The sequence below is a fragment of the Pimephales promelas genome, chromosome 3 (genome assembly GCF_988280905.1).
Source record: "Pimephales promelas chromosome 3, fPimPro1.hap1.1, whole genome shotgun sequence".
NCBI classification, from domain to species: Eukaryota; Metazoa; Chordata; class Actinopteri; order Cypriniformes; family Leuciscidae; genus Pimephales; species Pimephales promelas.
The window spans coordinates 14,416,075-14,442,756 of record NC_142771.1 but is presented as its reverse complement, the minus strand read 5'-3'; the positions used below and the strand labels follow the sequence as shown (position 1 = coordinate 14,442,756).

General features: G+C 39.6%; 2 protein-coding genes across 4 annotated transcripts in view; both read right to left on the bottom strand.

Annotated features, from left to right (window-relative positions):
• Window positions 1-82: 82 nt before the first annotated feature.
• Window positions 83-11,543, bottom strand: chmp6a (charged multivesicular body protein 6a). Of its 2 annotated transcripts, none has more exons than XM_039685859.2 (8): window positions 11,337-11,543; window positions 8,730-8,836; window positions 8,493-8,580; window positions 8,318-8,404; window positions 7,778-7,843; window positions 1,107-1,187; window positions 943-1,009; window positions 83-843 (listed from the first exon to the last, which is right to left on the bottom strand). In XM_039685859.2, the coding sequence occupies exons 1-8, from the start codon at window positions 11,400-11,402 to the stop codon at window positions 806-808; spliced, it is 600 nt and encodes a 199-aa protein (XP_039541793.2). In that variant the 5' UTR covers window positions 11,403-11,543; the 3' UTR covers window positions 83-805. The 2 variants fall into 2 exon arrangements, with proteins under 2 accessions (XP_039541793.2, XP_039541792.2); XM_039685858.2 differs by having other exon boundaries at window positions 8,730-8,839; window positions 11,337-11,542.
• A 3,464-nt stretch (window positions 11,544-15,007) lies between these two features.
• The window catches only part of ttyh2l (tweety homolog 2, like), a 45,031-nt gene continuing 33,356 nt past the window's right edge, over window positions 15,008-26,682 (bottom strand). The window contains exons 7-15 of one of the 2 annotated variants that reach the window (XM_039685614.2): window positions 23,376-23,445; window positions 20,492-20,547; window positions 19,822-19,914; window positions 19,627-19,719; window positions 18,847-18,989; window positions 18,596-18,772; window positions 18,437-18,515; window positions 16,907-16,931; window positions 15,008-15,227 (exon numbers count right to left, since the gene is read on the bottom strand). In XM_039685614.2, coding sequence (XP_039541548.2) covers window positions 15,187-15,227; window positions 16,907-16,931; window positions 18,437-18,515; window positions 18,596-18,772; window positions 18,847-18,989; window positions 19,627-19,719; window positions 19,822-19,914; window positions 20,492-20,547; window positions 23,376-23,445 — 777 coding nt within the window. In that variant the 3' untranslated portion in view covers window positions 15,008-15,186. The remainder of the gene's footprint in view (window positions 15,228-16,906; window positions 16,932-18,436; window positions 18,516-18,595; window positions 18,773-18,846; window positions 18,990-19,626; window positions 19,720-19,821; window positions 19,915-20,491; window positions 20,548-23,375; window positions 23,446-26,682) is intronic. The other variant, XM_039685613.2, reaches the window with a different exon arrangement.

Below are 26,682 nucleotides of genomic sequence, written 5' to 3'. Positions count from 1 at the left end.
CGCACAGATTCAGAATTTCCATACATGAACAGAAGGTTTACATTGCAAACACAAACTAAGCCATCGGAAGAGGATTGTCAGTTTTGTTTATCTGTCAGCACAGATTTATTTCCTCTCAATTAGTGATATAAAGAGCCCCCTGGTGGTCATGTGATGCTAACACACCTCCAAGTGGCACAGCCACGAAATCAATCTAGTTTACATTGTAAAATACACAGATTTTAACCCAAGCTCTTGAAGGATTTATTGCACACATGAAAAGACTAAAAAACACACACAACCAAACACATTATTTAAACAGATTCTGTAAATGTGCTTTTATGGAAAATTATTGAAATTTGCTACTTAAAAATTCTCATAGTTCATAGTTTAAATCAAATGTGAACATACTAAAACTAATAGCCGTTTTAATAGAAGAACTTGATGTAGAATGTCACTGTAAACCATGTCATTTATACGCATTTTACAGATGTTTTTTATCCAAAGCAACTTGATTCTTCTGTTTTTGTCACAACAGCATTTATGGTCTACAGGGATTCCATGTCTTTGACCAATGATTCGAATCGTTTGTGAATACATTTTAATTCTTACGATTTAAATGACATTCATGACTTTTTCAAGTCTGGAAATCCCAAAAAGTAAATCCCCCCTGACATTCCCTGAAGTTTCCCCATGACCGTGGGAAATGCTTCTGACATGTGCCTATTCCATAATCCCACGAAAGCCTTCTTTTCTCTCAATTATATTCCTCTAGCTCTTCCTTTCATTTAGACCAAAGTGATGAGCCAGGTTGTAAGATCACACATTACGCTGCCAGCATCTCTCGCTCTGGCTCTTTTCTCTCTGTAAAAGACACAGAGCACAAAGAGAGTGACGGAAAGCCAAATAAAAAAGCCATGTCATTCTCACAAACCACTCTGTTTGACAGTACTAAAACAACACCTGTCTCTCCCATAGACACCGCTGGCAGTGGATCTGTGGGTAATTCTGGAAGGGTTTTGTCTTCTCCCTGGCCGGGTTGGAGAGAGAGAGAGAGAGATAGAGAGGCGTTGGATCAGGACCAGCGAGCGATGATGAAGACGGATGACAGGTAAAGATGCCCATACCTGAGTGATGGCCTCCAGCTCGGCTAAAACAGCATCCTCATCCTCTGCTGTCAACCAACCCGCAAGCAGTTCATCAATTTGCTGTTAGGGAAGAAGTTTCAAGAAGCAGTTAGAGATTCAAGGCAATAAAAACCAGAGAAGAGCAGCATGGCAAAAGGAAGGCTTTTATTCAATATTTTATTTTGTGTTATAAATGTAATCAATACGCCCACAGTTGAGCAAAAAAAAAAAAAAAACCTCATATTTGAAACTCTTTTAAAGGGGTGGTTCAGAATTTTGGACATCGGGCCTCATTTCCAAGTTAGACTTAGTGTTATTTATAAGTACTAAAACAACACCACCTGAAGGGTCGAGACGGTCTTGGTCTCGACCCTTCAAAAACTTGGTCTTGACTCAGCTTAAGCGGTCTCATCCCCTAAATAGTGACTCGCCTAAGCCGAGTCAAGACCAAGTTTTTGAAGGGTCGAGTCCGAGTCGAGACCGAGTCCGTTGGTTTTCGGATACAGTCGAGTCCGAGTCAAGACGAGTCTTTGAAGGGTCGAGTCCGAGTCGAGACCGAGTACGTTGGTTTTCAAATACGGTTGAGTCTGAGTCAAGGTGAGTCTTTGAAGGGTCGAGTCCGAGTCAAGACAGAGTCTGTTGTTTTTCAAATACGGTTGAGTCCGAGTCAAGGTGAGTCTTTGAAAGGTCGAGTCCGAGTCGAGACAGAGTCCGTTGGTTTTCAAATACGGTCGAGTCCGAGTCAAGGTGAGTCTTTGAAGGGTCGAGTCCGAGTCAAGACAGAGTCTGTTGTTTTTCAAATACGGTTGAGTCCGAGTCAAGGTGAGTCTTTGAAAGGTCGAGTCCGAGTCGAGACAGAGTCCGTTGGTTTTCAAATACGGTCGAGTCCGAGTCAAGGTGAGTCTTTGAAGGGTTGAGTCCGAGTTGAGACAGAGTCCGTTGGTTTTCAAATATGGTTGAGTCCGAGTCAACACGAGTCTTTGAAGGGTCGAGTCCGAGTCAAGACAGAGTATGTTGGTTTTCAAAAACGGTTGAGTCCGAGTCAAGGTGAGTCTTTGAAGATTCGAGTCCGAGGCGAGACCGAGTCCGTTGGTTTTCAAATACGGTCGAGTCCGAGTCAACACGAGTCTTTGAAGGGTCGAGTCCGAGTCGAGACAGAGTACGTTGGTTTTCAATAATGGTCAAGTCCGAGTCAAGGTGAGTCTTTGAAGGGTCGAGTCCGAGTCGAGGCCGAGTCTGTTGTTTTTCAAATACGGTTGAGTCAGAGTCAAGACGAGTCTTTGAAGGGTCGAGTCCGAGTCGAGACAGAGTCCGTTGGTTTTCAAATACGGTCGAGTCCGAGTCAAGGTGAGTCTTTGAAGGGTCGAGTCCGAGTTGAGACAGAGTCCGTTGGTTTTCAAATAAGGTTGAGTCCGAGTCAAGACGAGTCTTTGAAGGGTCGAGTCCGAGTCGAGACTGAGTATGTTGGTTTTCAAACACGGTCGAGTCCGAGTCAAGACGAGTCTTTGAAGGGTCGAGTCCGAGTCGAGACTGAGTACGTTGGTTTTCAAACATGGTCGAGTCCGAGTCAAGACGAGTCTTTGAAGGGTCTATTCCGAGTCGAGGCCGAGTCTGTTGTTTTTCAAATACGGTTGAGTCCGAGTCAAGACGAGTCTTTAAAGGGTCGAGTCCGAGTTGAGACAGAGTCCATTGGTTTTCAAATATGGTCGAGTCCGAGTCAACACGAGTCTTTGAAGGGTCGAGTCCGAGTCGAGACTGAGTACGTTGGTTTTCAAAAACGGTTGAGTCCGAGTCAAGGTGAGTCTTTGAAGGGTCGAGTCCGAGTTGAGACAAAGTCCGTTGGTTTTCAAATACGGTCGAGTCTGAGTCAAGACGAGTCTTTGAAGGGTCGAGTCCGAGTTGAGACAGAGTCTGTTGGTTTTCAAATACGGTCGAGATCGAGTCAAGGTGAGTCTTTGAAGATTCGAGTCCGAGTTGAGACAGAGACCGTTGGTTTTCAAATATGGTCGAGTCCGAGTCAAGGTGAGTCTTTGAAGGGTCGAGTCCGAGTCGAGACAGAGTACGTTGGTTTTCAAACACGGTCGAGTCCGAGTCAAGACGAGTCTTTGAAGGGTCGAGTCCGAGTCGAGACAGAGTCCGTTGGTTTTCAAATACGGTCGAGTCCGAGTCAAGGTGAGTCTTTGAAGAGTCGAGTCCGAGGCGAGACAGAGTCCGTTGGTTTTCAAATACGGTCGAGTCCGAGTCAACACGAGTCTTTGAAGGGTCGAGTCCGAGTCGAGACAGAGTACGTTGGTTTTCAAATACGGTCGAGTCCGAGTCAAGGTGAGTCTTTGAAGGGTCGAGTCCGAGTCGAGACTGAGTACGTTGGTTTTCAAAAACGGTTGAGTCCGAGTCAAGGTGAGTCTTTGAAGGGTCGAGTCCGAGTTGAGACAAAGTCCGTTGGTTTTCAAATACGGTCGAGTCTGAGTCAAGACGAGTCTTTGAAGGGTCGAGTCCGAGTCGAGACAGAGTCCGTTGGTTTTCAAATACGGTCGAGTCCGAGTCAAGGTGAGTCTTTGAAGAGTCGAGTCCGAGGCGAGACAGAGTCCGTTGGTTTTCAAATACGGTCGAGTCCGAGTCAACACGAGTCTTTGAAGGGTCGAGTCCGAGTCGAGACAGAGTACGTTGGTTTTCAAATACGGTCGAGTCCGAGTCAAGGTGAGTCTTTGAAGGGTCGAGTCCGAGTCGAGACTGAGTACGTTGGTTTTCAAAAACGGTTGAGTCCGAGTCAAGGTGAGTCTTTGAAGGGTCGAGTCCGAGTTGAGACAAAGTCCGTTGGTTTTCAAATACGGTCGAGTCTGAGTCAAGACGAGTCTTTGAAGGGTCGAGTCCGAGTTGAGACAGAGTCTGTTGGTTTTCAAATACGGTCGAGATCGAGTCAAGGTGAGTCTTTGAAGATTCGAGTCCGAGTTGAGACAGAGTCCGTTGGTTTTCAAATATGGTCGAGTCCGAGTCAAGGTGAGTCTTTGAAGGGTCGAGTCCGAGTCGAGACAGAGTACGTTGGTTTTCAAACACGGTCGAGTCCGAGTCAAGACGAGTCTTTGAAGGGTCGAGTCCGAGTCGAGACAGAGTCCGTTGGTTTTCAAATACGGTCGAGTCCGAGTCAAGGTGAGTCTTTGAAGAGTCGAGTCCGAGGCGAGACAGAGTCCGTTGGTTTTCAAATACGGTCGAGTCCGAGTCAACACGAGTCTTTGAAGGGTCGAGTCCGAGTCGAGACAGAGTACGTTGGTTTTCAAATATGGTCGAGTCCGAGTCAAGGTGAGTCTTTGAAGGGTCGAGTCCGAGTCGAGGCCGAGTCTGTTGTTTTTCAAATACATTTGAGTCCGAGTCAAGACCGAGTCTTTGAAGGGTCGAGTCCGAGTCGAGACAGAGTCCATTGGTTTTCAAATACGGTCGAGTCCGAGTCAAGGTGAGTCTTTGAAGGGTCGAGTCCGAGTTGAGACAGAGTCCGTTGGTTTTCAAATATGGTTGAGTCCGAGTCAACACGAGTCTTTGAAGGGTCGAGTCCGAGTCAAGACAGAGTACGTTGGTTTTCAAAAACGGTTGAGTCCGAGTCAAGGTGAGTCTTTGAAGATTCGAGTCCGAGGCGAGACAGAGTCCGTTGGTTTTCAAATACGGTCGAGTCCGAGTCAACACGAGTCTTTGAAGGGTCGAGTCCGAGTCGAGACAGAGTACGTTGGTTTTCAATAATGGTCGAGTCCGAGTCAAGGTGAGTCTTTGAAGGGTCGAGTCCGAGTTGAGACAGAGTCCGTTGGTTTTCAAATACGGTCGAGTCCGAGTCAAGGTGAGTCTTTGAAGGGTCGAGTCCGAGTTGAGACAGAGTCCGTTGGTTTTCAAATATGGTTGAGTCCGAGTCAACACGAGTCTTTGAAGGGTCGAGTCCGAGTCAAGACAGAGTACGTTGGTTTTCAAAAACGGTTGAGTCCGAGTCAAGGTGAGTCTTTGAAGATTCGAGTCCGAGGCGAGACCGAGTCCGTTGGTTTTCAAATACGGTCGAGTCCGAGTCAACACGAGTCTTTGAAGGGTCGAGTCCGAGTCGAGACAGAGTACGTTGGTTTTCAAATATGGTCGAGTCCAAATCAAGGTGAGTCTTTGAAGGGTCGAGTCCGAGTCGAGGCCGAGTCTGTTGTTTTTCAAATACGGTTGAGTCCGAGTCAAGGTGAGTCTTTGAAAGGTCGAGTCCGAGTCGAGACAGAGTCCGTTGGTTTTCAAATACGGTCGAGTCCGAGTCAAGGTGAGTCTTTGAAGGGTTGAGTCCGAGTTGAGACAGAGTCCGTTGGTTTTCAAATATGGTTGAGTCCGAGTCAACACGAGTCTTTGAAGGGTCGAGTCCGAGTCAAGACAGAGTATGTTGGTTTTCAAAAACGGTTGAGTCCGAGTCAAGGTGAGTCTTTGAAGATTCGAGTCCGAGGCGAGACCGAGTCCGTTGGTTTTCAAATACGGTCGAGTCCGAGTCAACACGAGTCTTTGAAGGGTCGAGTCCGAGTCGAGACAGAGTACGTTGGTTTTCAATAATGGTCGAGTCCGAGTCAAGGTGAGTCTTTGAAGATTCGAGTCCGAGTCGAGGCCGAGTCTGTTGTTTTTCAAATACGGTTGAGTCCGAGTCAAGACGAGTCTTTGAAGGGTCGAGTCCGAGTCGAGACAGAGTCCGTTGGTTTTCAAATACGGTCGAGTCCGAGTCAAGGTGAGTCTTTGAAGGGTCGAGTCCGAGTTGAGACAGAGTACGTTGGTTTTCAAATAAGGTTGAGTCCGAGTCAAGACGAGTCTTTGAAGGGTCGAGTCCGAGTCGAGACTGAGTATGTTGGTTTTCAAACACGGTCGAGTCCGAGTCAAGACGAGTCTTTGAAGGGTCGAGTCCGAGTCGAGACTGAGTACGTTGGTTTTCAAACATGGTCGAGTCCGAGTCAAGACGAGTCTTTGAAGGGTCTATTCCGAGTCGAGGCCGAGTCCGTTGGTTTTCAAATACGGTCGAGTCCGAGTCAACACGAGTCTTTGAAGGGTCGAGTCCGAGTCGAGACTGAGTACGTTGGTTTTCAAAAACGGTTGAGTCCGAGTCAAGGTGAGTCTTTGAAGGGTCGAGTCCGAGTTGAGACAGAGTACGTTGGTTTTCAAATAAGGTTGAGTCCGAGTCAAGACGAGTCTTTGAAGGGTCGAGTCCGAGTCGAGACTGAGTATGTTGGTTTTCAAACACGGTCGAGTTCGAGTCAAGACGAGTCTTTGAAGGGTCGAGTCCGAGTCGAGACTGAGTACGTTGGTTTTCAAACATGGTCGAGTCCGAGTCAAGACGAGTCTTTGAAGGGTCTATTCCGAGTCGAGGCCGAGTCCGTTGGTTTTCAAATACGGTCGAGTCCGAGTCAACACGAGTCTTTGAAGGGTCGAGTCCGAGTCGAGACTGAGTACGTTGGTTTTCAAAAACGGTTGAGTCCGAGTCAAGGTGAGTCTTTGAAGGGTCGAGTCCGAGTTGAGACAAAGTCCGTTGGTTTTCAAATACGGTCGAGTCTGAGTCAAGACGAGTCTTTGAAGGGTCGAGTCCGAGTTGAGACAGAGTCTGTTGGTTTTCAAATACGGTCGAGTCCGAGTCAACACGAGTCTTTGAAGGGTCGAGTCCGAGTCGAGACAGAGTACGTTGGTTTTCAAATACGGTCGAGTCCGAGTCAAGATGAGTCTTTGAAGATTCGAGTCCGAGGCGAGACAGAGTCCGTTGGTTTTCAAATACGGTCGAGTCCGAGTCAACACGAGTCTTTGAAGGGTCGAGTCCGAGTCGAGACAGAGTACGTTGGTTTTCAAATATGGTCGAGTCCGAGTCAAGGTGAGTCTTTGAAGGGTCGAGTCCGAGTCGAGGCCGAGTCTGTTGTTTTTCAAATACATTTGAGTCCGAGTCAAGACCGAGTCTTTGAAGGGTCGAGTCCGAGTCGAGACAGAGTCCATTGGTTTTCAAATACGGTCGAGTCCGAGTCAAGGTGAGTCTTTGAAGGGTCGAGTCCGAGTTGAGACAGAGTCCGTTGGTTTTCAAATATGGTTGAGTCCGAGTCAACACGAGTCTTTGAAGGGTCGAGTCCGAGTCAAGACAGAGTACGTTGGTTTTCAAAAACGGTTGAGTCCGAGTCAAGGTGAGTCTTTGAAGATTCGAGTCCGAGGCGAGACCGAGTCCGTTGGTTTTCAAATACGGTCGAGTCCGAGTCAACACGAGTCTTTGAAGGGTCGAGTCCGAGTCGAGACAGAGTACGTTGGTTTTCAAACACGGTCGAGTCCGAGTCAAGACGAGTCTTTGAAGGGTCTATTCCGAGTCGAGGCCGAGTCTGTTGTTTTTCAAATACGGTTGAGTCAGTTTTTTATTATTATTATTATTATTTGAATATATTGTAAAATGTAATTTATTCCTGTGATGTCAAAGCTGAATTTTCATCATCAATACTCCTAGTCTTCAGGGTCACATGATCCTTCAGAAATCATTCTAATATGATGATTTGATGCTCAAGAAACATTTATTAAGAGTGTTCTTGTGCGGCCTTTCTTTAATATAAATGCCACTTGGTTTGTTTGACTGTGTTATGTAATGCAATGCAATGAGTGTCATAGATTTGGCGTGTTTAAAGTCCATTTAGCGTCGTTCTGAATGTGACAGTTATAACCTTCTGATACTCAATGGCCTCCTGCGTCTCCTCCAGTATTCTCTCCACCTCCTCAATTGACATGACCTGAGAAGATAAAAAATAAATCCGTGGCAAAAAAAATAATTACTTCAGTCAAATGCTCATAATAGACTTTGGAAATATTCATAACATTATTGACCTTTCGCTAACCTCCACCCTCATTTGGTTACTGTTGCTCACAAGCATTGAAACACCCCACAGAAATTAATAGGGCAGTTTGCATTTGCGCATAAATGTGTGATTTAACGAAAAAGGCCTTTTTTTCAGAGGTCTTCATGGTACTATAGCCCAGGACAAAACAAAGACAGGTCAGCTCTGCTGTAATCTAAGAGTGTTAGGTTTAATCCTTTAATCCCAAAACAATGAGCAACAGTAACACGCTGTTACAAACTACATCGCCCACTGCACAACACCAAAACAGACCAATGAACCATCCACGCCACAATAGAGAACAAAAGACTATCGCAACTTCCATTTCATGCTGACTTTAAACTAGTTTCAGTCAATATAGAGACTTACCTCGTGAATTTGCTTAAGACAGTCATTCCCAGCTTTTAAACCCTCGATGACCTTTACTTCAATCTGAGCAAATTCAATATCTTGAACCTGAATGAGGCATATTCAGAATGTAATTCATATCTTTCATATATTAATGATTTAATAGTTAATTATGAATAATATCATGTAAACCCACCATGCGCTCCAGGTTGGCTATCTGGACCTCGGTCTTGTCCAGCAGGAGATCTTGGTAGCGTTTCTTTTTGAGCAGCAGAAGAGCTCGCCTGTGAAATGTATGAGTCACATGTATTAGTGAATCAACCAAAATCACTTTGGCCATGTGGCAGCACAATAAAAGGCACTGTGCAATGCATGATGGGTGACTTTGGGTGATCGGATATCATGAATGGTTGCATAATCTGAATTGTCTTACTCTTTCATGCCATCCTTCAGGAGCAGTTTGGCCAGATGTCTCTCTTTCTCCAACTGTAATGTGATTTTCTTCTGATATTGTTTCAGTTTATCTCTCTGCTGCTTCAGCTGCTGTGATCCAGTGACAGGATGTGATGTAGAAACATGACAGCTCACTTACAGAAGCACTTCTTATTCATAAATGTGCCAGTTTCTTGACTTAGATGAATACACAGACATGGATCTGTGTGCAACAGTGAACGCTGAAACAACGTTCCTGTGTGTTCTGATAAAAAAGAGTGCAGACAGTCCCCTTAATTAGCTTCTATCCTAAGTTTATATTTACATTTGAGTGTAGAATAGAATAGCCAATAAATTCTATGGTAAATCTAAATTATATATTATTCTATTAAACGTTGTTCTGTTTTCTACGCATTATTCTGTAATTCAGTTTTGCTTGATACAATTCTGTTGTATTTTATTAGAAAACATTGTGTTCTATAATCGGTTCAATTCCATTTAATTCTATTCAATAAAAGATGTTCTACTCTATTCTATAATAAACTGTTCTGTTCTATAATATACTGTTTTATTCTCTTCACGAACATTGTTATGTTCTATAAGATTCTTTTGTTTTCCTCTATTCTATAATCGATGCAGATCTGTTAAATTCTGTTGCATTTTATTCTAAAACATCATGTTCTATAATCGGTTCAATTCCATTTAATTCTATTCAATAAAAGATGTTCTACTCTATTCTATAATAAACTGTTCTGTTCTGTTCTATAATATACTGTTTTATTCTCTTCACGAACATTGTTATGTTCTATGAGATTCTTTTGTTTTACTCTATTCTATAATCAATGCAGATCTGTTCAATTCTGTTGCATTTTATTCTAAAACATCATGTTCTATAATCGGTTCAATTCCATTTAATTCTATTCAATAAAAGATGTTCTACTCTATTCTATAATAAACTGTTCTGTTCTATAATATACTGTTTTATTCTCTTCACGAACATTGTTATGTTCTATAAGATTCTTTTGTTTTCCTCTATTCTATAATCGATGCAGATCTGTTAAATTCTGTTGCATTTTATTCTAAAACATCATGTTCTATAATCGGTTCAATTCCATTTAATTCTATTCAATAAAAGATGTTCTACTCTATTCTATAATAAACTGTTCTGTTCTGTTCTATAATATACTGTTTTATTCTCTTCACGAACATTGTTATGTTCTATGAGATTCTTTTGTTTTACTCTATTCTATAATCAATGCAGATCTGTTCAATTCTGTTGCATTTTATTCTAAAACATCATGTTCTATAATCGGTTCAATTCCATTTAATTCTATTCAATAAAATATGTTCTACTCTATTCTATAATAAACTGTTCTGTTCTATAATATACTGTTCTATTCTATTCACGAACATTGTTATGTTCTATAAGATACTGTTGTTTTACTCTATTCCATAATCAATGCAGATCTGTTCAATTCTGTTGCATTTTTTCTAAAACATCATGTTCTATAATCATTTTAATTCCATCTAATTCTATTCAATAAAATATGTTCTCTATTCTACAATAAACTGTTCTGTTCTATAATATACTGTTCTATTCACGAACATTATGTTCTATTCTATACACAAACATTGTTATGTTCTATAAGATACTGTTGTTTTACTCTTTTCTATAATCGATGCAGATCTGTTAAACTCTATTCTGTTCTACACCTGCTCTGTTAGCATACGGATCTGTTCACTAAACTTTTCCCATTTTATTTTAATACATTATGTTCTATAATTGATACTATTCCATTTCATTCTTTTCATAAAATATGTTCTACTCTATTCTATAACAAACTCTATTCTCAAAGATTGTTATGTTCTATAACATAGAACATTGTTTTACTCTCTTCTATAATCAATGAAGATCGGTTCTGCTCTATTCTATTCTTCACCTGTTCTGTTCTATTCTATAACATACAGCTCTGTTAACCTATATTCTACACTTGTTGCATTTCATTCTAATACATCATGTTCTATAATTGATACTATTCCATTTCATTCTATTAAATAATATATGCTCTTATTTATTCTATAACAAACTCTATTCTCAAACATTGTTGGATGCAGATCTGTTCTGCTCTATTTTCTACATATGTATTCAAGCTCTGTTCACCTGTATTCTACACTTGTTGGTATTTTTTTTCAAATTTTATTTATACATTATGTTCTACAATTGACACTATTCCATTTAATTCTATTCAATAAAAGTTGTTGTTCTAAATTCTTTAATAGACGGTGTTCTGTTGTAGTACTTTATTTTAAAATAAACGGCCCTGTTCTATTCTGTTCTATCTGTTCTACTTTATTCTACAGACACTGTTCTGTATTCTATAATATATAACATATAATACCCGTTTCTACAGACATACATTCTGTGTTCTGTAAAGTAGGACAGCTTATCTAATCCTTTTATTCGCAGTTCAGTATAAACTCATTTCAGACGCATACAGTATAGTGTGTTTACACGTGTAGGCAACGACACAAACCCAACACAAGTGCGCATGTGTTTGTGTGTGAGAGAGTGTGATAGTGCTGATCGCCTTATATTGATTGATCTTACCAATATCGCCCTGTCCTGCTCAGTCACTCGACTGGGTTGTCTCTCTCTGCCGAAAACATTTCCCATCGAGAATAAACCACCACATCCCCTCCTCTCTTCTAATATTATATCTCATCTGAAAGGCTAGCTGCTCTTTACTTCAAAAGTGTAAAGTGCTCTTTACTCCCGCTGTGTCAAGCTTTTTGTATTCATCTGTTTCATATGGCTCTTTAAGCGCGTGTTGTGTTTATAAAGGCCCTCAGCTGCGCCCTCTAGCGTCTATGATGGGACTGTCTGGCGCCCCTATCTTTCGCTTTGTACAATACATTCATTTATTAATTCATTCATTTATAGTAACATGGGGTAAACTGGTAAAATTATAATTTCTTCTCCTGACCATTAGTTGGCACAAAATCTCATCTCAGCAATTTTGATGATCTTTGATTTAATAATTTCATCTAAAGATCAACATTTGTGCGATTTAGTCAGGAGAAACTGACATTGCATTAGATTGAATATCATATTTTTTTTTTGTCTGTTTGTTAATTAGGGATTTGTGGACATGAACACATCAATATTTTACGACATATCTTCAATTAAAATATGCATGGCAATTCAATAAATACTCATATGCCATGTATATGTCATAGAATAATTTTACCTTTCAGATAAATCTATTTTACTGGGATTCTCCTTTGCCCATCATCAGTTATTGAATTATTCATATAACTCAATTGCCAAAATACAATTTTATATAAAATATTTGACTTAGTGTTTTACATTATTAATGACACTTTAAAATGTGTAAATATTGATAAGATTTATATAAAAATAATAAATACATTATATATATATATATATATATATATATATATATATATATATATATATATATAATACAATTATATAATAATTTATATTATATATAAATATCTATTTATCTATACATCAACTATATTTTATTTATTTATTTTTCACCCCTACAAAAAAATATTTGGTTGAGAGGATAATTCTTCCTTCATACCAAACCATATTTTCACACAGTGAGCACTGAATATGACGCATGAATTAAGAATAATAAACTTAATACAAAAAAAAATATTTATTGAATTAAATGACCCAGAAATGCATTACATAAACAATTAAAAACAGCACTTTTGAAATGCAGACAAATAAAGATAATATAGTGGTAGAATTCAACATGTAGGCTATCATCTAATCAAATTGTATACTTTTTCATTCATTGGGATCATAAACAGCTGTTGGTAGAAACAGCAGTATGTTGAGCATTTAAAAAAATAAAATAAAAAATAAAAACCTTAATAAAGACATTTCTTTAGAAATGGCCATATCTACAGTACATCAGTAGAAACACTAAAATGCTTAACCTAGAAAAATAGGCTTCGTCAGCTTTGTTTGATGCAGTTTGAATACACAACGAGCAACATCAAGACGCTTGAACCAAACAAACAACTATAGCCAGTCAGTGATTTACATATCCAAATAGTTCATCCCCATATCTACTGTTGCAGAAAATAACTTATTATGTTTATCTTCATTGTGTGCTGTGAGCCTCGTGAAATTTGTCTGGAATGAATATTTGACTACTAGAACACAGACTTTCACGAGGCAAAATCACATCATAACATATGCTGCGTTCCAGGCAGGTTTTTGAGCAAGTAAATCACGATCAAACCACTACTCACGACATTGTCGCATTCCTGGCCAGTCACGCCAAACTACCTGAGCGCAAGAAATTGTGGTAGGTAGCCTAACGTAGACACTAATTCCGGACACTTGACCTTTTATCTCAAATTCTATAAATAAACACTTTCAGGTCACGGCATACACGTGTCGTCTTTGCCTCCTCTTTCGATTCCAACCAACCCTTTCCAGAGCCAGTCGTTTCAAAGAAATCATGAGTTTCTAACGTACATTGGCTGTTCAGAAAATGGAAGGTTTTCCGACAGGACAAAAGGCAGAGGAGATTACCTCTGTAGAAAACGGCTCTTACACGATCACCCACCAGAAAATGACAACAAAAATATTTTTATGGTCTTAAAAAAATAATTACGAATTACAATTTGCAAATATTTTGACTTTTTGTACTATTGGTAGGGATTCAAAAATAATAATATTTAAAATGATTAAATATGTTAGAATATAATGCTCACATGAGCAATTGTGGATTAAAAGAGTGTATAGATTCTTATACAACAAGGTTATGAAGATTAATATGATTATTTCACCAACTCATAGTTGTTAAAATGCGTTTTTTTTTTTTTTTTTTTTTTTTGTAGAAATGACTCCTCCTTAAATGTCCGAATGTTCAGCCGTCAGGAACACCGTCCTCACGGTGATCCGGACACTGCGTCTCCCGGCAGTTTTTTCAAGATTTCTCCTAAATGATTAGTCCAAAATGTGTCAATCAAACTTTGGAACGTTTTACTGTGCATAGTGTCCGGAATATAGTAAGTCTATGTTAGATGTAAACAAACCGTTGGTTTGTAATGTATGGTTTTGCGTGCTATGTGACTGGGAGTACATCGATCTAGTACGAGTTCACGAGTGGGAAGTCACGGGTTTGACTGCTGTTCCAGTGCACTTTAAAGGGATACTCCACTTTTTTGTAAATAGGCTCATTTTACAGCTCCCCCAGAGTTAAATAGTTGAGTTTTACCGTTTTTGAATCCATTCAGCTGATTTTCGGAAATTTAGAAGAATATCAGTAACCAGACAGTTTCTGGTCTCATTGACTTCCATAGTATATTTTTTTTCCTACTATGGAAGTCAATGAGACCAGAAACTGTCTGGTTACTGATATTCTTCTAAATATCAAAAAATCAGATGAATATATTTGAAAACTGTAAAACTCAACTGTTTAACTCTGGGGGAGTTGTAAAATGAGCCTATTTACAAAAAAACGAGCATAAGGCTGGAAAAACACGGGTTACAAGTTGCCTGGAACGCGGCAAAAGAAGTATATTTAACGAGAGGCACTCAAATAAAACACCTTGTTCCTCATGCAAAATATATTCAAGACTAGTCCGTCAGATCGCAGAGAGCCATCCCAATTGATCATTTCTCTCAGGCTGCATCATTAACCAGTACTGAGAAATATTCATTTAAGGCTCATTATGAAGCTCAAGGCCTTTGTGTGGTAAAATGCAATCGCTTTTTTCCTTTCTATTTAAGTGATTAATCTGAGCTATTAATCGCCATTTACACAACCTAAGCTGAAGTATTATTATTCAAAGACATTTAAAGGGATAGTTCACCCAAACATCTGACCTAAACCTGTGGATTTACTCACAAAATAAGATATGTTAAGTAACCAGACATTTGACGGCACCCATTGACTTCCATATGTTGTCTTTCCCTACTATGGAAGTTAACTGGGGCTCATCAACTGTCTGGTTACCGACATTCTTCAAAATATATTATTTTGTGTTCAGCAGAAAAAAGGAATTCATGCAGGTTTGGAACAACTTGAGAGTGAGTATGACAAATTTTTCATTTTTGGGTGAACTATCCCTTTAAGATATGTTTTTTTTTTTCAGAAAACAATTCATCGATGATCTGACGAGCCCCTGAGGAGAGTAAGCAAATATTTACACATGATCAGAGCTCACCCATAAAGCTCTGAGGTATCCTTTGCCTTCTAAATGAGAAGAGTACTCTAAAGGTCTGGATGGCATTCAGTTCTCTTTGAGAACTCCCTTTAATGCTTTACCACCCACGTGTCCTTTGAGATGCTTTGAAGACGCTGAGTGATTTTAATCTTCATCTCACGCTGCCAGAGACTCCTTTGGGAAGAGGACCCGAAAAAACCTACACCTGAAAGTCTGTCCCGAAGTGTCTGATTTGGGCATCAGTCATGGACAGGTAAGTGGTCCTCATGCTGGGTGAATACTGCAATAGATAAAGAAACAGGAAGATAAACACTGTATTCGATGGACTTTGGATAATGGCATGTGTGAAAGCCACAGGCAAAAGACCCTCAAGCCTTGTTCACGCACGCATACAGTGATCTGCAGTGAGAAATTATGAGGCAAAATTAGTTAAAGCAAACTTTTTTGATGCAAAGTGGGCGTGTCCAGTGTCTTTATGCTAATGAACAGTGCAGTGACCAATAAAAGTGAGTTTATCGGTGAGTTTAAAAGTGAGAGTGAGTTCACTAGTGTAACTGCGTAAGCTTCTGTTGTTGTACGTCACACTCATCGCACACATGATGACCGAATTGGGGGCGAATTGGGACGCAGCCTGTGACTGATCCGTTTCCCACCAGGCACTGTAGATGATGGTGTATTCAAGTTAAGTGCACACTCTACAATTATAATTTGTTTATTTACTATGTATTATATAATTTATTTTCTTCTAGCCAAGTTACATGCACAAAGGGCAAAATTATTAATATAAATTTTATTATGCAATATTTTACATTATACTATGGGCTGCTGAATGCTTGAATCTGATTGGTGTCCAATTATTTGCAGGGAAATGAACAGCTAAAGTAGTTCCAGGCAGTTCCTGACCGCATTATAGTTCCATATCACTTCGCCAAATGATTTCGGTTATTTTAAACAGCAAAAGAACCAAAAACAACAACGACACTGACCCAGCAACAAATATAGTAGGATAAGTAGGATAAAAAAATTACAAATTATTTCAAATGGGTTTTTTTTTGTTTTGTTTTTTTGACGCAAAATTACGTTTTATTATGTACGGAAAGCATATTCTCTTTCTCCTGCTCTCTCTCCCACTCAAACACATTCAGTAACGTGATGTTTAACAATATAACAATATATAACAATATATATATATATATATATATATATATATATATATATATATATATATATATATAACTGCATTAATAACTCTTCTAATAAGCCTCTTTTACTAGCTCTAAAATTACATTTTGGAATTAACAACGGAGACTTGAGATGAGATGCGCAAGAAATTAGTCCTACACATAAGACCGTTTTAAATGACAAAAACCTGACAAATATCTTGAAATACATCATTTGGACGATGTTTTGAGGTGTGGTACCCACAGTATAAGCAGAATAATAATATTATTACCAATGGGTCTGATTGAAACACATGAAATTATGAATTAGAAGGTGAGTCCCAATATATATAAAAAAGCCCCCTGTTCTTTATTTAGTAGGAGTTAAAAAAAACTGTTTTTGTAGTTAATAAAGAAGATACACCACCATCTTGCTTCATATTTACACATAATTGCTTCATCTGACGTCATAATTACAACATCCCAATCTGTAAATACGAACGTCCCAAAGCACCAAGGATGGAAACCTCCAGAAATAAAATCACTGTATGTGTGAACAAGCCTTCAGGTGATGTATTAGTGCAGGAAAAGAGCTGAGTGATACTGATGAATATCTGGGCAAAAAAAAAGCAAAAGACAACAACCTCAAAAACGGCTCAGTGCTCTTAAGGTTTATAGGGACGCACGGAACGTTTATGGATCGGGTGAAGATATCGTCTGATGAAGGAAATGAGGACAAACTAGGCATGTTGAAGGAAGGCAGAAGCACAGTAGGGAGGAGGGCAGTAGGCTCACTTACTGTTTCTAAATGTCTGGGGATATAACTTCAAAATGTGATAAAAGAAAGGGAAAGAACTCAATTAGCTGTAAAATATCTCTGTGTGAATACAGCGTCTTGACAGTTAAAAATGAAGTAGGGAATCGGTTCATTAGACAGAAGACTGTCCTGTGATGAGTTTTACGCCTTATGCGATGCATCAAGTAACACGACTCCTCTCCATTACACCCGTGTTCACTTACGATTCATCTTAGACCTCACAATCTGCACGAGCCTGAATACTGGCTTCCAATTAAATCAAAGCAGGGCTGTTTTTAATTCATTTGCATTCATAATTTAGCATTAACAACTTATAGTAATTCTCATTATTCCCCTTTCTATCTGCATGTATACTCCACTGACAAAAAAATGAAACATTAGGGGGCAGTAATGCTCCATATCTGCTTTAAAGCTTCAGTTCTCATGATCTTGTGCACCACAATCCCACAAAGAACATTACGATGTCATTCATGACAAAATATCTGCTTTTATTTTAGAATTATTGTGAATATTGACCTGCCGTTCAAAGGTTTTAATGTTTCTGAAAGAAGTATCTTATGCTCATCCAGACTGAATTTATTTGTTTAAAAAAATGCTTATATTAAAAATCCTTATATTATGCTGATTTGGTCGTGGGGTCATGTGAGGCCATTTGAAGCCATCTAAATATGGATTTTGGACTGTCAAAAATGTGATCCCAGTTCACTTGCATTACGTAGATCTTAGAATGTTTTCCTCAAAAACATGAATTTCTCTTCGGCTGAATGGCCTGGGGGCGAGTAAATATTCAGGAAATGTTCATATTTGGACGTGAATAAACTATTCCTTTAAAGGAATAGTTCACTTTGAAATTTATTTTTTTGGTATGTTAGGTAGAAACCATATAAATACTTTTCTCACACAAACCGCTCGTTTCGTGTCTTAGGCCATCAATGTGTACTTACATTTATAAGTCATTAAATCATGTTTAATTAGGACTTCTCTGTGCATGCTCTTTGAGGTGGTGACCATAGACCTCCATTATATGACTGACAGACAAGAACCGTTTGACCTGAAAATATCACAATTGAAACTACTGCGGAAACAAAGACACCTACATCTTGGATGCCCTTGAGGTAAGCTTAAACACATCAAAAATTAATTTCAAATTGAACTATCCTTTTAAAGGACCCTTGCTGAATAAAATCATCATTATTATTATTACTTGCTGAACCCCAAACTTTTGAACAGTAGCATATAGAATAACTGACTAAAACTTAATATTAAAAAACTCCCCGAAAAACAGGGAATACGAAAAAATTTATATATTAGTTAAAAAAGCTAAAGATAAATTATGAATGAAAATCAATTAAAAACAGCCCTGCTTTCATTTAATTTGCAGGCTCGTGAAGATTGTGAACTCCCTACATCAAAGAGTTGAAAATCCTTAAAAAAAATCAATAGTTGGTGAAATCCATCGAACATACAGTACAAGGATTAAAATTGAGTCAATAAGATTAAAAATCAAAATACCGATGGTGGTGGTGAACCGCTCCCAATCAATGGGACGTTTTCATAGCGAGGATTGCGTTCAAACAGCATGGACTGGTTCCTGCAGGAGAAGAGGAAAGATAAGTGGGTCAAGCATGAGAGAAAACAACAGCTCTCTCACTCACACACACACACACTCACATGTACTCTGGTGTGCTGGATGTGGCCTGCAGCGGAGGGTGAAGGCTGGTCTGGCTGCCCATGCTGCTGCTGTAACTGCAGAAACTGTGAACTTGAGCTCGGCTGGGGTTATACGCGCTGATGCGCCTCGAAGGGTTGAAGGGGTCCTCCTCATCCATATCATCATAATCCCTGTCCCTAAGGAGCAAACAAGCACCTGTCAGCGACATCGATCGATGCCATGCCCCGCAGTGACACAACAGGAATGGTACCTGATGACGATGAGGGTCCAGGCTCGTGGGACGGCACACAGCAGGCCACAGAAGGCACAGGCTGCCAGCAGAGAGAACAGGCACAGATACAGGAGCCCTTCCACACCGTCATAGCAAACGCCCAGGAGAGCCTCCAGGTAGTCCTGCACAACCAGAACGCTGTTCGATCAACATGAGCAACCAACTAAAAAGTGGTGCAACCAACAAGCAGAGACCCTTAAATATAAAATATCAGATAATTGTACCTTTTTATGAAAAGGCAAGGTTAGTTGAGGTTATAAAAGTGTAAAGTTTTCAAAAATAATAATAATAAAGTAATTAATGCTTTAAAATTCATATTTTAACTGGTTTTAAACCCCATTAAAACCAACATGAATACAAAGAGAATATTGACACATGTTTTTTTAAATGTTTTTTTCCTTTTTTTGGGACATTCTTATTTGTCATTGTGGCCGTTTTTTTTTTTAATTTATTTTTTTTACTAAAATAATGTGAAAACTGGTGGTAGGTACACTGTAAAAAAGTACAATTATCAATAAGTTATGACAACATATCTTTTTTCATTGCTTTAACTCAACTGCTTTGACTTTAAAAGAATTTACCTTAATTTTAAGTTAAATTTATCTAATTTTTTTAAGAGTTAGTTTAATGTTATTTAAGTTGAAATTACTTAAACACCCAAGTTGATTGTACTTTTTTTTTACAGTGTAAAAGTCTGGCTACTCCAGATCCGGTCTAACAAACTGTTCAAATATTATTTTTCAAACAAGGATGACTCACTTTATGAAGACTACGGCAGTCCAGTGAGGCGGTGAGCTGGTGCAAATTGAACTCCGAGGAGTTCAAGAGGCGCTGAATTCCTAGAAGATCTTTCTGAAATGATTCATCGGGGAAATGAATCATGTTTGAAGAAAGAGGAGGTACAGAATGGGATGCAGAACTCTATATTTCATCTATCTTTGACAGCACTCTCACCTCTGCAGTCGGAAACACAGGGAGAGAAAACTGCAGCAAACCTTGCACCTGGATCTGCATGGTGGTCAGAGACCTCTGGAAGATGGTCAGAGACTGCAGCAGAGAAACAACAGCAAAACACATGAGCTAAAGCAGTCGAATCTCTGAGCTGAGGGATTACTACACAGACATGGCATAGGTTATGCTAAAGCTAATGCTAATGCTAATGCAACGACTGCTAAAAGGCCATACAAATCCGTGCTGAGGATATGCATTTACACTCATTAAGGGATTAAATTTGCTTAATGGTTACATGTGTCTTATATTTGCTTCAGGACTTCCCCTCAGAACATTTACTGTAATAGATGATCATCCAAAACATGAGCTTAACCAGATCATAATAAATGTCTAAATCAGTGGAAAAGCTTTCGCAGGATTCCCAAAGGCGACGAGAGAAAGCCAGAAAAATCGAATTATCCCAAAACTACAGACAAAAGAGACCCTCTATGATCAAAGTTTTTCATACTGCCAATTCATAATTGAATTAGCCACACAGATTTTTTTTTTTTTTTTTACAGAAACGTTATAATGGCTTTAACATGGCTATTCGCTTCAATTAGAGGTCAAATGAACCTGCGAGCTCCATTAATTGCTTGTGTCAGGAGTTCAAGGGAGGAATTGAATGGTTTACCTGCTGGAACGGATTGGGAAGACTCTGACTGCAGTACAGGTAATAGTGCACTATATCTGCAAGGGACACACAAGCAAAGGCAACATTCAGGGGAACGGGTCACAAAAACCTTCTTAAAGGAGTAGTTCACTTTTAAAAAATTTGCTGATAATTCACTCACCCCCATGTCATCCAAGATGTCCATGTCTTTCTTTCTTCAGTCGAAAAGAAATGAAGGTTTTTGATGAAAACATTCCATGATTTTTCTCTACATAATGGACTTCACTGGGCACCAAACGGTTCAAGGTCCAAAAGACTGTTCAAAGGGCTTTAAACGTTTCCAGACGATGAATAAGGGTCTTATCTAGCGAAACAATCACTAATTTAAAAAAGTTTTATAAACTCAAATGCTCGCCTTGCTCTGTTCTGTGATGCGCGTTCGTGACTCTCCTGTTCGAACTCGTTCATCAAAATGAATGAATCTTTTTTCGAGTCATTTGGCTAATTCAACAACAAAACGAACGAAATGACTCGAAAAAAAGGAGAGTCACGAACGCGCATCACAGAACAGAATAAAGTCACCATTTGTGCTTATAAAACGTAAACTTTTTTAATTTAATTTTTAAATGACCAATCGTTTTGCTAGATAAGACCCTTATTCATTGTCTGGTGTTGTTTGAAGCTGCACTGAAACTCTCATTTGGACCTTGAACTGTTTGGTTCCCAATGAAGTCCATTATATAGAGAAAATCCTGGAATGTTTTCATCAAAAACCTTAATTTCTTTTCGACTGAAGAAAGAAAGCATTGGACATCTTGGATGACATGGGGGTGAGTAAATTATCAGCAAAAGTTTTTTTTTTTTTTTTTTAAAGTGAACTACTCCTTTAAGGAACAAGTTAGGAGATTTATTAAAAAAAAGTGTAGAAAGTTCATAAGGATGAAAGTGCAATTCTTGAAATGTTCTTTAAAAATAATACATTTAATAATATACGAACCTTGCAGGTTAACTTTTGCCAACTGGCACAAGAGTTCAGCACTATGTGTCACGATTTATACTGCACTGTGTATTGTCAATATTTTTAAGATCCTGTCTAACGATTGCGTGGTTTACAAAGGATTCATGTGCACTCCGTCTTTATTCATATTTCTTGCGCTCAGGGCAGTGAAAGACAGAGAAGTGACGTTGTATGGGGATGGATGGGAGAAACCCTCGCACATCAGCGTCGGTTAAACATTATATCCATATGTTTCTTGCCACTATTGGGCAAACAGGTCTGATCCTTCAGTACTACAAAAAATTGGGTAATTAGGTTTTTCCATCTTCATGTAAACCACAATGATTTCCCTCATGTGTTCATATTTTTTCTTGTTATAATGGATGATTTGCATAAATAAAAACTGCTGCATCTGTGTTGATGAGAGAATCAAAGTGTATGCGCATTGTGCACGCGCTACATTATGGCCAAGAATGCGCGCTTACAATAGCATTATGAAAAATGCGCAACGCGCCACTGACTTTACACCAGGTTTTTTCTGGTCAGTGGCGGAATTGTTTTCTGCAAGTGTAAAATAGCACCAGGGAATGTTTGCACCGAAACACGCCTCCTTTTTGCGCCGATCCGCCCAGGGAGCGCAAATTCATTCTCTAGTTTACCGACGTGCGTCTGTGGAGGGAAAAAGCCCGCTTTGCGCGGGTGCAAAATAGGAATGAGACATGCGTTAGTGTATTAAGTCATTTGCGCCGGGTGCAAGATATATAGTTCTCTCATGTCTGGGGTCCCTCGGGGCTCCATTTTGGGGCCTATGTTGTTCGCCTTGTATTTATTGCCCCTGGGTCATATTTGTAGGAAATTTGGAATATCGTTTCATATTTATGCTGATGACACCCAGATTTACCTGCCTCTGAATAGAAAAGACACGTGTACATTAGCGCATTTACTACAGTGTCTTGAGGAAATTAAGGCCTGGATGGCACAACATTTCTTCTGTTTTAATGAAAACAAAACAGAGGTTATGTTTTTTACCCCCGGAGGTACTTATGAATCGCAGAATTTTGATCGTCGTGAGTTGAATCCGTTAGTGAAGCCCTATGTCAAAAACCTAGGCTTTACTATGGATTGTGATTTTAAACTGGACAAACAGATTAACTTGGTAGTTAAATCGAGCTTTTTCCAATTGAGACAACTCGCAAAGGTGAAATCATTTCTGTCTTCCAGAGACTTTCAAAAACTCCTCCATATCTTTATCTCATCGCGTCTAGATTATTGTAATGGCCTCTATATAGGCATTAGTCAGGCCTCTCTCTCTAGACTGCAGAGGGTCCAGAATGCTGCAGCTCGCTTGCTGACGGGTACAAAAAAGCGAGAACATATTACACCTGTTCTTTCCTCTCTTCACTGGTTACCAGTTTCTTTTAGAATTAATTTCAAAATTTTGATGTTTGTTTTTAAATCACTTCATGGCCTTGCTCCTAGGTACATGACGGAACTGATTAGGCATTACGCTCCGTCTAGAGCGCTTAGGTCCGCTGACCATTTGCTTTTAGTAGTCCCACGTGTGAAACTAAAATCTAGGGGGTGAAAGAGCATTTTCAGTGGCAGGACCGAAGTTGTGGAATAGGTTGCCCTTGTACATCAGGCAGTCCCAAACCATTACTATTTTTAAATCTAATCTTAAAACTTATTATTACAGTTTGGCATTTGACGCTGTGTGAGAGTTTGTTTTATTTTCTTATTGTTTTATTGTATTACTGTCTTTTATTTCTTGTATCTTGGTCATGTTGGTTTGGTCCTTATCGCATAAGTATGTATGTGTACAGCACTTTGTTAAACACTTGTTGTTTTTAAAAAAGTGCTATACAAATAAACTTTGACTTGACTTTGACTTTATGAAATGTGACTTACCTGCACTTAAGGAGTCTTTGGTTTGATTGACAATGAACTTGTCAGGAGAGACACAAAAGTCACTGGTGCCCTAAAACAGAACAAATAACAAATTCGCATGGACAATACTGATGTTGAGAGGCCTCAAAGAATTGTGTGGATGTTATTGCAGCGTTCACACATAATGGGTTGTGATATTTGCAAGAGTAGACGTCTGAAAAATATAAGGAGAGCAGCATCTTCTGTTTCTGCTCTGACATACAAGACTAGGGGTGGGAGAAAATGCACAACAAAGTTTAAATCTCTTCTGGCTAGTGCGCTTCTCATAATGTTTACGCATGAGGTCAGTAGGCAGAGAAGGTGGCCTTTTGTGTTTGTTCAGACACACTCGATCACATTACACCGCAAAAGCAATCCGGTAAAATGTGTTTTCGAGCTACGTCTGGAAGTAGTCGAAAGTGACAAAAACAATCTCAAAACATTTTAGACCCCGACACCAGTATTTAGCACCGTCGACCTGTGATATGATCGACCAAAATGCATCCTAACACCAGGTGTAAACAGCGCCTAAGACCTTTGCTGAATGTCAGGACCATATGAGCTGTTCACTCAGGGGAAAATTCAATTGTGAAGATCTGTGGATGGCCAAGCTTAAAGGGTTAGTTCACCCAAAAATGAAAATTAAGTCATTAATTACTCACCCCCATGCTGTACCAACCCCGTAAGACCTTCGTTCATCTTCGGAACACAAATAAAGATATTTTTGATTGAATCTGAGGGCTGGATCAGTCCTACATAGAATGCATAAGGGACTGGCTCTTGACGGCCCAGAAAGTCATTAAAAGAAAAGGTTTAAATATTCCATGTGCCTACAGTGGCTCAACTATAACTTTATCAAGTGACGAGACTACTTTTTGTGCGAAAAAAAACGTAAATAACGACTTTATTCGACTTTCCATTACTTCCTTATGGGCGCATGCGCGAGAACTGAGACGAGACCGTTCTTCTTCGACTACTTTTTGTTACCGGCTGCTCACCGCTTAGGAGTTTTACCGCCCCCTACCGTATAAGATGACGTACTGCTTGTAAACAGAACGTTTTGCGCCTCCGGCTATATCAGTACGTCATCTTATACGGTAGGGGGCGGTAAAACTCCTAAGCGGTGAGCAGCCGGTAACAAAAAGTAGTCGAAGAAGAACGGTCTCGTCTCAGTTCTCGCGCATGCGCCCATAAGGAAGTAATGGAAAGTCGAATAAAGTCGTTATTTACGTTTTTTTTTCGCACAAAAAGTAGTCTCGTCGCTTGATAAAGTTATAGTTGAGCCACTGTAGGCACATGGAATATTTAAACCTTTTCTTTTAATGACTTTCTGGGCCGTCAAGAGGCAGTCCCTCAGGCTGTCTATGGAAGAGTGATCCAGCCCTCAGATTCAATCAAAAATATCTTTATTTGTGTTCCGAAGATGAACGAAGGTCTTACGGGGTTGGTACAGTATGGGGGTGAGTAATTAATGACTTAATTTTCATTTTTGGGTGAACTAACCCTTTAAATTAGTGGGTGTCAGCGACAAGAACGAATGAACAGAACGAACCTTAACCTAAAACCGTCTTAAGGGAAAATGTAATAAATATTGTTTTTAATTAAATTGTTGTGCACTTATAATTCTCCCCTCTGACAAAGCTCTGAAATTTCATTAATGCATTCAGATTTGGATGGCACACACTGATCTGGAACCACATATACTCAATGAGGCAAGGGTGTAGAGTTACACTCAAGGTAAAACTTCCGAAATGTCTGTGTAAACAATGAGTTACGTACACACGCAAGAGATCACTTCCGAGGCGGAATGTTGGACATGATTCAGTTGGACATTGGACTACTGATTCAGATCAGTTGGACATGGCTGTGGTAACAAGAGGTAAAATCGATATAAATACTGTTTGTTTTCTCACACAAACTGCTCGTTTCGTGTCTTAGGCCATCAATGTGTACTTACATTTACGAGTCATTAAATCATGTTTAATTTGGACTTCTCTGTGCATGCTCTTTGACGTGGACCCCCATACCTGCATTATATGACTGACAGACAACGACGGTTTGAACGAAAAATGTCAAAATTAAAAATACTGTGGAAACAAAGACACCTACATCTTGGATGCCCTTGAGGTAAGCTAAAACATATAAAAAAAATAATTCCAAAGTGAACTATCCCTTTAAGGTAAACGTCACTGAAAATTTTTAATTAAGTGATTTATAATCATATATTTTATTTGTCTACTGCTTCCTATCTATCCTTATCATTGATTTGTTTTTTATCAGTTGATTACATTTTTACTGTTAAATTGCCGTATTAATGTTTAATTTAATTCTTTCTCAAAATCAATCAATCAGGGTGGTACACATGCTCCAACAGGAAATTCTCTCTGAATTATATATATATATATATATATATATATATATATATATATATATATATATATATATATATATATATATATAAACAGTTGAATGCAGCCATGCAAGTGACACATCCTTGCAATGCTTGTTTCCACTCTCAAGAATCGATGTAGTCAAGCACTGCAGGAGTAATCCACTTTACCGCGGGGCCTGACCTTTGCTCTGGTCCCTCATTGAGCAGTCTTAGTCCTGCTCCTCACAGACATCCTGATTGAAGTGTCAGCTGTGACTCTAATCACAGTCATGCTCACGGTAGAGCTGTCTGTAGTAGAGCTACCTGTTTTGGTGTCCAAAACAAATAAAATAAAGGTTGTTTATTGTGGCCTGTGGAATGTTGGTCCACTCCTCTTCAATTGCTGTGTGAAGTTACGCTGTCGTATATGCCGATCCAGAGCATGCTAAATACATTCTCTCCCATAAGCCAAAGGCATTTCAGAGAATTTGGCAGTACATCCAACCGGCAGCACAACCGCAGACCACGTGTAACCACACCAGCCCAGGACATTCACATCCAGCATCCAGCCACCAGGACACCTGCTGCAACAATCGGTTTGCATAACCAATAAAATTCTGCACAAACGGTCAGAAACCATCTCAGGGAAGCTCATCTGCATGCCCGTCATCCTCATCGGGGTCTCGACCTGACTGCAGTTCGTCGTCGTAACCGACTTGAGAGGGCGAATGCTCACATTCGATGGCATCTGGCACTTTGGAGAGGTGTTCTCTTCACGTATGATTCCCGGTTTTCACTGTACAGGGCCGATGGCAGACAGCATGCATGGCGTCGTGTGGGTGAGTGGTTTGCTGATGTCAACGTTGTGGATCGAGTGGCCCATGGTGGCGGTGGGGTTATGGTATGGAAAACTTACAC